At 39.9% G+C, this 17,126-nt stretch overlaps 1 protein-coding gene across 1 annotated transcript in view; it reads left to right on the forward strand.

Annotated features, from left to right (window-relative positions):
- Positions 1-17,126, forward strand: part of RORB (RAR related orphan receptor B) — a 145,704-nt gene that overhangs the window by 119,528 nt on the left and 9,050 nt on the right. The window contains exons 5-9 of the mRNA XM_040580623.1: positions 6,975-7,096; positions 8,376-8,508; positions 10,395-10,502; positions 11,623-11,733; positions 16,998-17,110. Of these exons, the coding sequence (XP_040436557.1) occupies positions 6,975-7,096; positions 8,376-8,508; positions 10,395-10,502; positions 11,623-11,733; positions 16,998-17,110 (587 nt within the window). The remainder of the gene's footprint in view (positions 1-6,974; positions 7,097-8,375; positions 8,509-10,394; positions 10,503-11,622; positions 11,734-16,997; positions 17,111-17,126) is intronic.

Raw genomic sequence — 17,126 nt, forward strand, 5'->3', positions numbered from 1 at the left:
TCAATGTGCAATCTGTGCCTGACAGTATAAGCATTCAATAACTTGAACACAAGGGAGGGTTATTCCTGAACTAAATTCAAGTGCTTCTAGTCTCATATGAGTGTTTTCATGTTTCATATCATCTTCCTAGGCTGCATATTGTGTAATGTTACAAATTTATTAAACAAATGGGGGTTATGAAACTTGCTAGTCTATCTATTAACAGTTTTTTAAAGGGAAATCTTTTGTGTATTATGACATCAAGAATGCCAGGGACAGATGAAAAATTGGATGTGTTTTTTTGCAACTTTTTTAGGAAAAAGTGTTCCTGTTTTTCTGTGAAAAAAGTTCAGACTTTTCAGCCAGTTCATTTTAAAAAAATGGGACCTACTATTCATGTTTGACAGCAACCACAACTTCTGCTTAATGCCCTGCGTCACTCCCTCTACTGCTGTCTAATCTGTGTAATGAAACCAGTTTCAAAACTTTTCATTTTGTAGTCATAATACCCTTGAATTAGAGTACAGATCTGATACTAGCTTGGCATTATTTTGGGTCCTAGAACAGGGATTTTATTTAGAATGTCTAGCTGGAGTTTTGATAGTTGCATGAGCTGATATGCATGCTTACAGCAGCCAGCCAAAGCTGTGGTGTTACTGCAACATTAAATCAAAGTGGATCCCTGCGAGAGCTCAACTTAGGATATAAACTGAGATGAGCTCTTAGCTACTCAACTGGATCCTAAGGGTAAGTGGCAAATTAAAAATTCATTATTCATTTTAATTGAGGATGATTATCAGTGTTTTAGAAGACACGCTTCAAAGTTCTTCAGTTCCCAGTGCAAAAGAAGGGAATGCTGAGAAAAACTAAGTCTCTCCTGAGAAAAGAGAGACAAATGAAAGAACTAAAGAGCCTGTAGGAAACAGACATGCCAAGTACTGTGGATAATTTCCACTTAGCAGGCCAAATTCACAGCTGGTGAATGTTGCGTACAGTCCACGGAGTTATTACACCCATGCTCACCAGCATTGTACTTGACCCCAAGGTGGAGTTTTTCCTCAGTGTTGTACTTTGAGAACTCCAAATATCACATGGAAATGTCTGAAAAAAGCAAGACTGACTCATCAGCTGATGATAGACTCCTGCAGGTTTGTGCTATGCTGATCTATACTATCTAGGTTGCAATGTTCATTTTTCTGTATGCACTTAGGATTTACACAGCTCCTAACCCACTGGTGCAATATATGTTTGAGATATCATAACCTTTGGAGAGTGCCTTTTATGAGGTGTCTACTGAAATCTAAAATAAGAAATTACAGTACGGGGTAAAAAAAAGAAAGAAAAAAAGAAGAAGAGCTCAGCAGAGTAGCCTAAACTGGGAACAGAATAGGACATTTGCTGCTCTGGAAGTTGTGAACTGTAGTCCCAAGTTTATGCAAGAGATGTATAGCTTGTACACTGTTGCTCTTCCCATACAACATATGCTTTTGGCCTGTTTTGCTGATGGAATAGGGCTTTTACAGTCTTGCTCTCTGTCCAGTCCTTCTGTCAGGGCCATCCAATACTTCTTTAGCTACTGGCCAGCTTCGATGAAGGAAATCAGCAGTCTCAGATGCTTGGGTCCCCACAAGCTTTGGAAAAGAGGCCACTCAGCAGGCGAAGGAGACAGACAACCTTAGGGAAGGGCAGAAGGCATAACCCAAGCCCATGTTCATCCCAAAAGGTGATGGTTGCTGGCTAGTCAGCCCAAGCAGATGGGCCCCTCATACATTCATGGTGCGTCTTTTGGGGGTCAGAAAGGAAATTACAAGTGATGTTTGACACAGCTGTAGGAACCCAGGACGGGTTTGTTGCACTAACTGTGGTGTAGATTACTTCACTGTTCACTGGGCCATCCTCACAGAATCCAGTCTTTTTGCTCTCTGTGTCATTTCAGGTAGGCCTGGCCAAATTTAAAAGCCATTTCTTTTGCTAAAACAGCATTGATGTCTCGTGGTCCTCCTCATCCTTGTTGTCTATATGCTATGTTCCACATCTCACCCTTCAGATGCTGCTTTTTCCTGATAGCTTCATTTAATCCTTTTAGCACCAGTGAGATCCCTCATTATGCTTCAGGACAGCTCCCATCAATATTTGCACGTGGTTTCTTTCAGGTATTGGCCTCAACAGTCTAATTTGTAACCACCAAGCTACAAGCCCAGCAGCACGTCCCGTAGATGTTTATTTACTCTGCGGCCATGCTCCCTTACATGTTGCACAGCCTATACATGTACACCTTTCTGTTACATTTTTGTTTCTCCATATAGTCATAGCCACTGAGGCCATCTTGTCTGACAAGTTGCATGTCACAGACCATAAAATTACATGCACACACACACAGAGTATTTTTTTTTTTCAAGAAACCCACAATTTGTTCTCTGAATGAGAACAAATCTTTTTGACAGGTAATCTTTCAGGTTCCTGATGTACAGGTTTCAGTTTCTGCTGGGCATCTCCTACTATGCATTTTACATTTTTTACACTGCTGCGTTGCAAAATCCCCGGTAATTCATCTCCCCACCTGGCAGGCACCTTTCACAGCCCCACCAGCAGTACCAAAGATGCTGTGACAGGGAGAGCAGGGCTCCCACCTGCTGCAGGGCACATAGGCCAGCCCAGCCGCTTGGGTTCCTGCTCTCCAGCTGTGCCAACCAACAATAGCTAGGTTTCCTTATCACCCCTAAGAATGGACAAGACTTTACAGCTAGAATAGTGGGCCATTGTAGAAAGCTAGTCAGATACCTGCAGGACAGAAATTAAATAGAAGTGGTTATACCGGGATATATCTTCATAGAGTGTTTCTGTTTTTTAAAGACCGCATATTGGTTACAGCTATTGACTGTTTTCTTAAGTATGTTGTTTCTGGTCTATCTCTCTGGAAGAAAATCCTGTTTTCTGGACTTTCTGGTTTTGCTTTTGGTTGGTTGGTTGTTGTGGTTTTTTGTAATGAAACATAGCATTTGTACAAAAGGGTTCTGCTTTCCATGAAAAATTTCAAGGTACCAATACTCAGAAATCTTAAAATTTAGAACCACATTATCTAATATAAATACTTCCATGTCACAGTGCATGCTGCAGTTCAGACTCTGGGAACATGTTATTCTCTGTGGACCATGTTTCCCAGACAGAACCAATCTGTCAGGATATGCTGTGGCTTTCAGATTCCCTGTGGTATCACGTAGTATCAAGTGATCATCATGCAGTAAGACATATAGCCCTAACATGATAAAACCAGTATCTAAACAAAAGGGGAGGAGTGACCCACCTAGTCTACATTTGTGTTTGGATACTGTCGCAGATAAGCTTTACAAATCCTCCAGTTCACAGCTGTAGTTATTATAATTCTGGTGGTGTACTATCATGAAGACTCAGTAATTCTTTCAATTGGAATTAGTAATTTTCACTCAACAGTTGCAGCAGTTGCTGCTTGTAAAATAAAATGTTGCAGACTATGATTTTCACACCTGACTGGCTACATCATCTCTTTTGTTTTCCTTTCCATAAAGCAAACCTTGCAAACCTACTGTAACTTATGTAAAATGGAGGCTGACAACATTTCAAATAGAAATGGAGTTCACATTGAGATCACAAAAATGAAGTTGTTTTTTATAGTCCTGTTACTCCATCCAAATTGGATTCCTAATTGTGTCCATGCAGCTTCCAGTGTAAGGGATCCTTGAAATCTCTGGCTCAACATCTTTTAAAACAAAATGAACAAAAGTCGAGACTCGTGTGGACTCCTCTAGCCTGGAGAAGGGGAAGGACATAGCTGCTGAGCACCATCCCAGCAGGGTACCTCCATAGGGCTGAGGCCACAGACATCGAGGCAAGAGCCCTTCTCCCACTGCACTGAAGCTGCTTGTTTCCCTCCCTCATTGTCCCTTCCTTTCTAGTTCTGCTAAAAGAACTCCACTACCAGCAGTGCCTCAGAGCTGCCAGGTTTCACAGAAATGTATCATATTTTGGGTACAGCACAGTACCATGAGCCATGTGGCAGAACAGGTTTACATTAGATGTCAGTACATTATTCCCAGTGGTTTAGGAATTGCATTCTGCATGGAATTTGCTGAGCTGTGTACTGATCCCAGCTTCATTAGTGAAAAGATGCAAAAATCTGAAAATGGCAGAAAAAAGGACTACGGTCTTTGAAACCCTTTGAGAGTGATGTTCTTTGCTCTGCCTGCATTGGGTCTTCTGTTGCTGGACCATCTGAGAAGCCAAGACAAGCTTGAATTTCTTTTACTTTTTGCATCATGTCAGCTCTGCACATCCAGTGTATGCTATGTTTGCATAAAGCTCTTTCCAGGGACTCCAGCACTGAGAGTACGCAAGCAGCCTCCTCTGCTCCTTATGCTGAATGAGCAGTCCCCTCCTCCCCTGAGACCCATGTACCCTTTCAATCACACACTCAGCCTTGCCTAGCCTGCGGCGCAGGAGTTTCAAGTCTGTCTTGCACCTGATTCTTCTTTGGATGTCAGCATTCGGAACTGGTGCTTGCTGTGATTGCCCTAGGCCTTCGCATGTCTAAATGGGGTTTAATGTCAGCTCAACATAAGCACAAGTACATAAGGAAAAGATGTATGGGGTAAAACACAGGGTGCCATCCCTACAAAACACTGAAGAGCTTGTCAGCTCTTCAGTCCTAAGGTAAGTACATGGTAGGAGAAGGAGTGGAGTTGAGGATCGCTGCAGTAATATAGAACTGCTAACCAAGTATATTTTGAAGTCAGTGAAATGAAAAGTTCTTCTATTCAGATTGTTGGCACCAGGTCACCTTATGTGATTCACATATCTGTCTGTGCAGTAATATTAAATAATTTGAGGTATTTATTGTATGTATTTCTTTATGTAAAAGGTGTGAATAGTTCCAGCTTTTTTCACATACGAGGCTAGGAGAGCCAGGCTAGGAAGCACAAGAGAGAAAAAGACCAGCCAATGCATGCAGAGAACAAAATCCTTCACTATTCAGACTGTAGACATGCAAAACAAGTTGAAATCATACTTCTTGTACTGGTGTATTAGATACAAGGCCTAAATGTTCCTCTGACCACACCTCAGTTCTGTCTGGTTAAACCCATCCAGAAACATATGTGACAAAACCTATAGCTTAAGCTTAATTTCTGCAGTCAGGTTTACCATGGCTAAGGATGTTTCCAGATAGATGATATTGTTAAAACTGTAATTTAAATAGAACAATATGGGAGTAAATATCTGAAATTTGTTCTAAAAAAACTGGAGGTTACTTCTTTTTTTCTTGGTTTCTTGATTAAAGAAATGCAAATAAACCTTTGTTGATCCTTTTAAAAACAGTTTAAATTCATCATCCCTTTATGCCAATGTGCCCATCTATCTGTAAGGTTTTTAGTATAAAATGCAACAGCTTACCATTATGGGTTAAGACTTGTATCCAGCCTTCCATAAAAGAACAATGGGTACATCCCTGTACTCACTAATACACACTTTTAGTTATCTTTATGCCTGAGTCAGTTCTTCCATCAGGAAACCTAAAGATAGTGTTGACCTTTAAAGAGATACCTGTAAAGATTGAATTGAGCAGGTTTTATTGTTCCTACAAAATCCTGCAACTCTTTTGTGTTTTCTTCAGTTCCTTTTCACTGAATCTCGGCTTATTAACTGTGACAGTAGCACAAGCATCTCTCCTCTAAATAACACTCCTATAGCAGTGATTGCAGGGAGCATATACATGTTTACATTCATTTTTTAGCTTTCCTTCTTGGTGGTGTTTTTAAATTCAGTCAACATCAGGCCAAAGAAACAGTTTTATTTTGGGACTCCAAGCATCAGATCCACCCACGATATGAAAACTGTTGAGGATGTGAATGAGTAAATGATTACATTCGTAGTTCTTTCTACTTCCCACACTCAGGTTTGGCTAATGCATTGTCAGTGTCCTTTCCTTTTTTGACAAACGTGTTTTTTGCAAATGCCAATTCTGCCGCAAGGGCTTCAGTTCAGTTCTGCGACTTCGACTTTGTTCCATTGCTTAAAAGGTATTCAGTTTAAGCAATGTCTTCAGACTGAAGCACTGAGCTTCATTAGACATACAGGTCTCAAACCTGCAAAATAAGAAATCATCACATGTCTATAGCATGTTTTATCAAGACATTTCAATTTCCAGTGCTAATGAATTCATGCTGGTATTTTTTATGAAATCTTTTCAATCTACTTGAGTTGTATAAAGGGCAAATATCTACTTTAAAATACTTCCCTGAGAAGTTTACTCTTGCTTTCAATGGGATCTCAGGCCAGCACTGAATGCTTCCTTTTCCCCTTGCATCCAGCATTCTACACAGTGGTTACACGGTGATTTTTAAGACTATGATCTCAGAATAACTTAAAGGTAAATGTGAGGTCTATTTCTTCCATCTCTCCTTCTAAAACCCAGGATACTAGTTCTAGTTATCACCCTTTGTTACCACCAGCCTACATGTTTGTATTCATCAAGCTGAATCAGAAATTGATCCAGCTGAAAACTAACTTCAGAAAAAGAGATGAGACCTGTTTCTGAGTCAGCCCAAGGTAATTCAAATGCCCATGTCAGGGTTGAGCAGTCAGAGCATGGCACAGGCTTGGGGCAGACGGAAGTGATGAAGTAACCAGAGTCTCTGAATGACATTTAGGTAAACACAGGGGGAGGGGAGGATGGAAATCACCTCCAGAATGAGAGTCTGAATATCTTCACAAGATTCATTATTTTAATGTGCAGATCCACTATTTATCGAGCATCTTTTGGCTTTGGGTTGAATACTGAAACATTTTGCAACAGTCCTCTTCAGAAATCAAAAAAATAAGAAAGGTAGTATTGGAAAGAAAAGATTTTACCTTTTTTTTTTAAAATCTGCATCTTCCAACAACTTTAATGTTTTCAACATTTTGCTATTGCAAATCACTGCTCACTGTTTCATGCAAGCTGTTTTTTATTCTCTTCTTCACAGATCGAATTGCACAGAATATCATTAAATCTCATTTGGAGACATGTCAATATACAATGGAGGAACTACACCAGCTAGCGTGGCAAACCCATACTTATGAAGAAATCAAGGTTTACCAGAGCAAGGTACAATCCTGTAATATGCTTTTTCTTCTGCTCTCTATGATTTGAATTGTTAACAGTACAATGTGTTTGGCAAGGGTGTGCTGATGAGTTTCATATAGGTCAAAACAGGCTTTTAAATATATTTGAGAAACTGATTGCTGAAAGCAAGGGAGTGACACTTCACAAAAAGAAGCAGCAGCTTTCCAGCATGTTGGGATGTTTGCTAGTGTTAAAGCTTGGGCGTGGTTATGGAGCCCAGCTTCCCATGCTTTGCTTGTTATTGCAGGTCTAAACTTCATGCAAAAATTCAGTTGACTTTAATGTGATCAGGATTGGATCCTCTGTTGTAAGGATTTTAAGAAAATAAGACAACCTAACTGTGTTTCCTTATAATTTTAAAAATGCATCCCCTTTTTATGTGAATAACAAAAATCTGTCACTTACAGAGGATAGTAATGTCAAACTGAAAGTACTCCTTAAATTGAAGTTGTTCAAAACTAGGTGACAAAATTATCTCATTACACTACATTTTTGTTCGACCACTGTGATCCTCAGGTGAATTTCAGGCTGTTTCTCACTGGCACCTCTTCAGGTGCAGTCCAGTCAACCAAAATCTTTGTGCCTTTTGCACTAGCATCACTAGCAATGATTTGTCAGTCAGATTTCAATTGGCACGTTAGCTGATCCAGGAAGAGACTCCAGCTTGTTCTTTGAAAGCTGAGCGGCTATGCAATACTAGCAATAGCAAAAACACACCACAGCTTGCAGAGCTGTGGCGTGCAAACAAAAAACATCTGTTTACATTTGCACATTTGTGAGTCCAAGGAAAATTATTGTCAAGGAGACAAAAATTTGATGCAATCGGTGTTTGGATTGCAATGGTACTTTAATTCTATTCTATTTTGCATTTCAAACTAGCAAAAATATTCTGTTGGATAACTTCATAGCACTGTGCCACTTCTTCCTTAAGAGTACTATGGGATGTTTGCATTGTTTGTACCACTGTTTGTCTGTCTTGCACAAAAACCTACATTAGATTCACATTCTAATATTGGACAATGCATTCTCCCTCTGGAGAGGCAATGCCAGAGTTCAGATCACTGCAGCAATCAGCTTGGGAAAACAACCTTCCAATGAAAAGCTTCAGGTACCTTGAGAAGCAGAGATGCCACTAGCTCTGCCTGGGGCTGGGGGTGGAGTCTGAGGCATGCACCTTGCTGCAAGGCCACCTGAAGAACATAATGGACTGATGAACCCATTTGCTCACTGCTTTGCTTTTCTCTGTGTGTTTTCCCTGAAGACCAGAGAAGCTCTGTGGCAGCAGTGTGCCATTCAGATCACCCACGCTATCCAGTACGTGGTGGAGTTTGCGAAGCGCATAACAGGCTTCATGGAGCTCTGCCAGAATGACCAAATTCTCCTTCTTAAGTCAGGTGGGTGAACACCAGAGGCTTGAGACTGGTTTAGCAACCAGCACATTAGAAATGTGCTCTGCTGTCTTGTTCTGCAGATAATTCCAGTTTTGAAGGAACCCTAATTTCAGCCTGTTTCATGAACTACATGAACCCCTCTATATTTTTCCACATTAATCATGTTACTGCCTTCTGATTCCCATCCCTCTACAGTCAGTTGTGGTTTTTAAGTACACACAAGCACACAGTCATTGCAGAAACTGCAGTCTCCAACCTGACATGTGGTGGAAGTACCCCACAAATTGAGCTCGTTGAAGCAGTCATCTGCCACCCTGTAAAATCCCCACTTGTCATTAGTGAAACGAACACAGGCTCACTGGGACCTGCCTCTGTGGTCATCTCTAATCTTTTTAATGAGACTACAGAAATAACCTCCAGCTAGTGCACAGGGGGGAAAATCCCTGCTGGTGCCAGTTGGTTTCAGAATAAATGAGAGCAGATTACAGCAGTGTGCTCCAGCCATGTTCTCTGTGCGTGCCTGGGTGTGCATATGTGCCTGTAAGGGCAAGGGGAAAAACGATTCCTTCCCTGTCATGGAACTCAGCAATTTCTGTCCTCCAGAAGAATCATGACAAGATTTATCATGACTATGTAGTACACTGCCAAATTCAGAACAAAATGGTATGTCCACATGAACCGCGACTGGCAATTAAATCCATTTACCCTGTCATGTCAGTTTCTTGCTCCCTCCATGTGTAAAAGGCAGGGTGCTGTGTGAGGCAGCTCGTTAAAGCACAAGAAGCGCTTCTTATTTCAAAACAGAGCTCTTCATTATGGCTGAAAGCCAGTGTGATTCAACACTGTACACAGAGGGCTGTGGCTCAGTGTCAGGCAGGATTGAGATGGTGGGCACAGGTGCAAAGGGAAAGGGATACAGAAACCCTTGGAACACACAGGCAACCTCCTGGAAAAATGGAGCCATAGCATAACTTTTTAAAGCTCACACTAATTTTGAAAATGCTGCAGGTGCCAGCGCACCCAAGTAACTTCCTTCAATTGGCTGGCAGAGCTAACGATACAGCTGCACCTTCAGTGAAAGATATGGTTATATTTGACTGTGCTGTCAGACAACTCTGTTTAGCTTCAGCATGTATAAAGATGTCAGGTTTTATTTTCTGTTTTGCTGTTAATGCTGAGCAGGAATTAGAAAGTCAGGACTTTTCAGCCAAAAGCGTGTCTGCAAAAGGATCCTCGGATTCAGAGTTCCTCTTACAGGAGATTTGGATTCAGTTTTATTTTTCTTAAAAATTTTCCTGGACTGTGTATTTTTGCAGTTAGGAAATAATAGAGAAAGAGAAGGAGAAAAAAAGAAGGGCCCCTCTGGCTATTCCCCAACCAGAAACAAAAACAAGGGAAACAAAAATAAAACCTAACTTAAGGGTGTTCTTGACAGTACTTTAACTTTTATTTTCTCTCTCTAAAAACATTTTGTGATGTTCTCCCCCCTCCAGCCAAATTAAGCTGGGATTTATATACATATTGAGTGGAGCTGCTTTTATATATTAAAAAAATCTTTACTTGTTGAAAGGGAGTTTCAATAAACACCTGATTTTCAGGATAAAATATTTCAAATCGAAAATCTTTGGCCTGGTCTAAATTTAGATTAAGTCCAGGCTTCCAATTTGCTGGGGCAAAATCAACGTAAAGAAAGGGTGATTATATCCCTTTCTGTACTCAAAGTGGACAGAAATATCTTTTCTCTCATTCAGAGACATATCACCTAGATGCCTTCAAAGAGTGTCTGTTCCTGATGATGTTTCTAATAACTGAGGTCATCCTAAACATTTTCTTGAGATTTCCTTGGTTTGTAATAATGTGGTACATTTGCTCTTTTGTGTGTTTGATAGGCTGCTTGGAAGTCGTTTTGGTGAGGATGTGCCGTGCCTTCAACCCACTCAACAATACTGTTCTGTTTGAAGGAAAGTATGGAGGGATGCAAATGTTTAAAGCCTTGGGTATGTTGGTTATCTTCTTTTCAATCAATGACATTAAGCCACATAGTGACAGATTTGTCTTTCTGAAAGTAGTGACCCACAATGAAAATACCCAGTAAATGTTGAATCCCTAAATCTCTAGGCTGGAACTGAAAAAGATAACTCCACTAGCTGCTAGCAGTAATAAGTGTTTTTCTCTGATAAAAAAGGGCAGGATGAGGGTTTTTTTCAGATAGAATTCTTACTCTGCCATATGAAGTTTTGGTAAAATACGAGTTTATGGCAGGAGCCAAGCAGTTTATCTTCACAGTTCAGTTATGCTTGATGTATCAAATCACTCCCACTAATTGTGTCCTGCAGAAGACAGTTTTAGCCCCTGCAATGAGGGGACTAAAATGGTGAACTACTAGAAAATATAGACAAGGACTTACCTAAAATTCTCCTTTGTCTAAAAGTTTTAAGCTTATTTAGATTCATGTATTGAAACAATTACTTAATTTTCAACATGGTATCAAGTGCTTCCTGAAATGTTAATAGCTAAATGGATATGTTTTCCCCATCCATGAGACTGATACTTTATCAGAAATTTATTCAGGACCTAACTCAGAGAAGGTGTTTGCTTCAACTGTTCATATTTATCATATAGGTATATGTTTTTCTAATTTGCATGTGGTAAATGTAACACTACCTTACAAATTTAAAGCATTTATCAATGTGCATTAGTTGATTTATTTTGGTGTTTACACAATTTTCACAAATTTTCATATGTATTTGTGCTGTTATTTAATAAAACTATACTTGTGAAAGTTATTTAGGACTGGTCATTCATATATCTTAGATTTAATATCTGTTCAGAAATAGCAGGGATTTCCACATTGGGAAAAGCAAACCCTCTTCTAAGATGTCTCTATGATTTTTGTACAGGTCATGCCCCTAATTCTTGACACTTTCTGTGCTTCTGTGGGTGTTTTAGTGATACATTTTTGGGGTAGGTGGAATTTTAATGGCTGATGAAAGGCACTTGTTTGAGAAGTATGGATATTTACTCACAACTTTTTTTTGACACTGAAGCAGCACTTTTCATGGCAGGTTAAAGAGCTGATAAATTTCTAGCTTTGGTTTTGTCCTCTGTGGTCTGCAGGTTCTGATGATCTGGTGAATGAAGCGTTTGACTTCGCAAAGAATTTATGTTCCTTACAGCTGACTGAAGAGGAGATTGCCTTGTTTTCATCTGCTGTTCTAATATCACCAGGTAATTTTTTCATTCCGAACACCACAATGATCTTTTCCCCTCCTCCTTGGCCACCTCTGTTTCTACCTACTTGAACAGCTGTTTAAGCTGTATTAAGCAGTATTAAGCAATGTATTAAGCAATGGAAGAATACCTGAATTACCCAAATATACCTCACTCTCTTTTTGATATGCTGTCAGACATTACACATGCTGGAAATAGATCCAAAGTATGAGGGTAACAGAGGTGGAGCAGGATTGTGCAGACAAGCAGTGCAGGCTGGCGCTCCTTCAGACCACATACAGAGAAGCGTGGTACTCAAGGAGGTGCATGTACCTCCGAGCATTTCCAGGAGTTCAAACCTCACAGCCCTGAACCGGTTATATAGTCCCCAACTATGATGGGCTGTTTCTGTGGGTATAAGAACATGAACAGTAAAAATCTGTGTGACATCCTGTCCAAATTTAGCTCCAGGTGAGAGGGTGATTCCAGGAGCAACATGCTTTTTCATGTATTTGTATATCATAACTCTGCACAGGCAAACACGCATTCAGTGAGTGCTGGCTGTGTGACCACGGAAAAGAGGGGTTTGTGATTGAATTGACTCAGAGGGTGATGTAACAGGTAAGCTCACAGCTTAGTGTAGGATTTTTAAACATGCTTCAGGGCAGTTCCCATTAAGGGTAACCTCTTGAAAGGCCTTTACAAAAAACCCCACCATTAATTATTTTTCTAGCCTGTTCTGCTGAATACTTCCTCTAGGTCACTTTGCCCTTTTGCACATCTGTGGTGCAGGTTATGTTAGGCAGAATTAGACTAGCACATATGGTGTCAAACTGTTCATTTTCATCATTAATGACACCTACTGAAAGGACTCCACTTCTTTTGTTTTCTCTTTGAGCAGTTCTTGCAGTCTTCTGCTCTGAGGTGCACTGGCTGACCTGGTGGCTTTTCATGGTGATAGGCAAGGATGTTCCAGAAAAGACCCTCAAAACAGCCACGATTTCCACCTCAGAGGTGTCCCACATGTGTGCAGGGGTGGGAGATGCCTGTGCACTGTCCCCCAGATGCCCTGACTTCCACTGTGACAGGGGATTTGCAAGGTACTGATGGGTCCCTGTCCATCAGCCCTCCCTCAGTCTGAAAAGACCAAAGCTGTGAGCGTGACAGAGATGTGCAGGCAGGGCTTGGTCCTCCTTCGAGTTAGTGATCTGTTCAGCAAACTGACTCAGTGGGAAGTTGAAGGCAACCTTGGAATTTGTTTGAGGTCTGGGCTGTGAAGTTCTTCAGTAAGATGTTAACAGAGACTGCAGAAGATGTTTTCAGTGTTACCAGCTGACTTCACATTACGAAGCCAAGGGAAGCAAGAAGAGAGTGGTGGGGTCCTTGTAAGCAGGATCTGTATTTGTCTTTTGTAACAGCTGGAGGGTTTTTCACTCTTCAGTTTATTTTCTTACAGTTAGGAACAGAAAATTAGGAGTTAGCTGAACAGATGGAAACAAGGACATTTTGAAGCTGGCTTCGAAGCACTGTGGATCAGATGGGGGCATCTTGTCTGTAGGGAGAAAAATAATTCAGTTATGTAATTTCTAGCCAGACTGAAAACATGTTTCTGTCTTCTAGGTAATCTCGGAAAGTAGAAGAAGTAATAGCCCTATTCAACAAAATTTGGTTGCAGAAAGTTTCTAGTATCTCAGGATGTCCTGTGCCTTAAGGTCTGGGCAAAACCTATGTCAGTAATGGAAAGTTTTCCAAATGGAAAGTTTCCCACTGATTTTAATGGATTTTGGATCAAGTAATTTATGAAATGTGCTTAGCTGCAGGTAGACATTAGGTGGACATCAAAATTCTCATTCAGCTCTGCAATTCTATATATGTCCCTTTAATTTTTAAAGCACCAAAATCTCTTGTGTTCCGCCAGAAGTTCATGTCATGGATACTCTATCCACATTCATTCCTACTTCTTGCAGCTGTACTAACCACCTGAAAAAGCTAGCAATTCAGCTCTGGCTTTGAGCCAGCTGTATTGCAGGCATGTGTTGTAAAAGCTTCTCCACTAACTATAATAATGCATTTCAGCCCTGGCCTACATCAGTCCTGATACAGCCTTTCAAAGCTGGGTGTCTCCTGAATAGCAGCCTCTGTTTCTGCTAAGTAGCACAGATAAAGAGGCAATTCCAAGGTTTTCTTCACTATAATCGAGATTCAGGGTTGAAGGTGGTGTTACAAGATGAAGTATTTCAATAATCCACAGTTCCTCATTTCACATCCAAGTTGGCTTTTTCCTACTTGCAAGAAGAGGACACACACAGTGTCTCCTATTGCTTTTAAAAAAAAAAAAACCAACACAAAAAACCCAAAACAAAACAAAAAGGGGAAAGTCAGCTTGATGCATGCTGACTGCTTATTTCTGTAGTCTGTAAGCATGTGTGTGTTTAGTCATAGAAGGCACAATAAGAAATAAATTATGGTCTGAAGTAGCATGTACATGACTGAAAGCAATCTCTTTTTCATGAAAAGAATGCAAATTTGGATTGTGCAAATAATTCCTGTTTCATCTGGGCTGCGAAATTTGTGCAGGTTGAATTGACATTGAAATTTACCATTTATTTTCCTACAAAATGATAGTTAACAATAGAAAAAGAAACAATTTCCTTATACAATAGATGTTCCAGTTTCTTCACAAGAAAGTGTTTCATCTTGGGAACATAGGTAAAAAATTAAAAATGAAGCACTGCTTCTCAGAAGTATCTGCACCATCCACTAATACAGGTACGCAGAGATTCTATGATATACTATGAGTAGTACTCATATTCGAGTTTCTTTTCTACAGAAGCCACCATCCTGAAAGGTGATTCTTTAACCCTTGATCCCAATGTTTAGGGTAGTTTACAGGAAACGAGAGTGGTCCTATAGGGAGTAAGGGGACCTAAGAACATCCATTAATATAAATCTAAGGTTGCAAAGCCCAATGTCAAACCCATTTTCCACCTGATTCAGAGCACAAATCCAGATTATCCCAGGTGTACCTAACTACTCTGCTTGGAGGTGAGTCTTTAACTTGATTTCTGATTGCAAAGGTTAAAACATTGTAGAAGCAGTGCAGTAAAGGTTACAAAGGCACCTCCACCTGCAAACATGCCAGAGCCAGGTGGTAAGACACTAGCCTAGCTGCCCCCTGTGTGCCACTACTTCCGAAATTCTGCCTGGCCATGTTCCTTTTTTCCATCTTTCTTTTTGCAAAAGCAGAGTTGCCCCTCATCTTTTTTCCTGCACTATTGTCTAGCCTAGTGGCCTGTGTACACTTTAAAGAGACACAAGTTCAAAACCCAAAAGGAAAAGTATGGAACTGAACCACTGCTTCTTACATCCTGTATGTATCACCACTATTCTATTGACTTTTTCCTGTACTTTTGTGAACATAACTAGAGGTACCTGAGGGTAGAAACCACATTTTGGGAGATGAATTTTGGGTCACCACGATTCTATTGGCTTTTTCCTGTACTTTTGTGAACATAACTATGGGTACCTGGGGAATTCCATCAAATTTTGCACATGGTTTTCAGAGAGTAGAAACCACATTTTGGAAGATGAACATAATATCCATTGTAAAAGTTTCACCTAGCTCTTGTCATGAATTGAAGAATGCTTCTGTTATATACAGCATGCTCCATGACAGATAAATGATTATACCTCTCCTCCAACAGCCTCAGTCTATTTTTAAGCTTATTCTTGTGACAGAAAGATAAATCTTTAAGGATTGCTTTCTGTGATAAATCTTTTTAGCTCCAGTCTGCCACAATAGGCCTCAATTTAACACTATTGAGAAGTGTGTTTTTGCAATAGCATAAAAATTGACACCTACCCTGTGAAGTCTAAATATTACTGTGTGCTTATTTGTGTAGATGGCTGTGTGTGCTCCCGGCTAATCCTGTTTCTGTTGCCACTGGTAGCACAGGATCCATTGGCTTACCTTCTGGGAGCATGATTCTCTAAGATTTGCAAAAAGATTATTTTCTTTTCCTGGTCATCTGTTAAGTAACTAGAGGTTTGGGTTTGTCTCTTTTCTCAGTACTTGCTGATGGACACTTTTCATACACATCTCTCCACAGTCAGACAAATGACAGAATCCTGCTCCTTCTGTGACGAAATACTTACTATTCAGCTCCAGCCTTTCTGACACGTATGCTCATTGAAATGATCGATTTATATTATTTCTATGGATTATTTTAGTGACTGGGAGTGGGTGAAAGAGCTCTGAAATTAGAAGGGATTTTCCTGCACTTTTCAATTTGCACATGAAGATTCATGCCCTGTGATAAAAGAAATTTTCTTACTTTGTGTTTGAAAGCTGAAATCTATACCCAAGAATTGGTCTGGACTAAGGAAAAGAGGGAGGAAGAAACAAGTTTGCAGCATAGGAGAACAGAAGGTTGAATGATGCTGTGAACACACTTTGTAATGTTTTTGGGATTGTCTTGGGGTCTGCTGCTTCTCATTCAAAGTATTTGTGTCCAGAAGCTATGACTTGTGAGAATATAGATCTTAGGGAAGACCTGCTATACTTAGGGTTTGAGTTCAGTAGAAGCCACATAGGTCTCCAAATGACTGTGTCTGTAATTGTTATTCTCCCAGATAATCTTTTATTTTGTGTTGTTTAAAAAGAGAACATTTTTAAATAATGAGAAATTTGCACTTCAAGACATTGCAACGGCTCATAATTCTTTTGAATTATTAAAGAAATTCTTTTGCAGGAAGCCATTTCTTTTTATTCAGAATAAAATATTTGGTCTTTAAATGTTATCCTAGTTATCCTATAAATGAGATATATTTTATTTTAATTTTTAAATAATTCTATTCTATTATTTTCTAAGAACTGTTTTGATCAATATGTTTATTATTTATGTATTAAGCCACTGAGATAACATATGTTTTTCACCTAGCCAGTATGAAGTTGGAAGAACACCGATTTTACCAACAGAAAATGATAAAATGGTTGTGCCTTGTGTCATTTCTACTCCCATCTTTATCTCTAACATCCCAGTTTAAAGAGATGCAGAGCTATTGTGTTTCTGTATGCTTTGTTTCTGGTAGTTAAAATCTCAGGTGATCTTTTAATAGATTAAAATACTTTGCCTCTGAAACTATGTCTTAATTATCATGCTATCCTTTCTCACGGGAATTATGATTGCTGTGAATGCTTGCCAGCATGGGACACTTTCATCCATGAGCGTGCCCAATGTGTGTGTATTCTTGACTTTAGTTCTTGCTTTCCTTTTTCTCAGATCGAGCCTGGTTAATAGAGCCAAGGAAAGTCCAGAAGCTTCAGGAAAAGATTTACTTTGCACTTCAACATGTGATCCAGAAGAACCACCTCGACGATGAGACTTTGACAAAGGTAAATTGTTAAGACA

This window comes from Falco naumanni, chromosome Z (assembly GCF_017639655.2).
Source record: "Falco naumanni isolate bFalNau1 chromosome Z, bFalNau1.pat, whole genome shotgun sequence".
NCBI lineage: Eukaryota > Metazoa > Chordata > Aves > Falconiformes > Falconidae > Falco > Falco naumanni.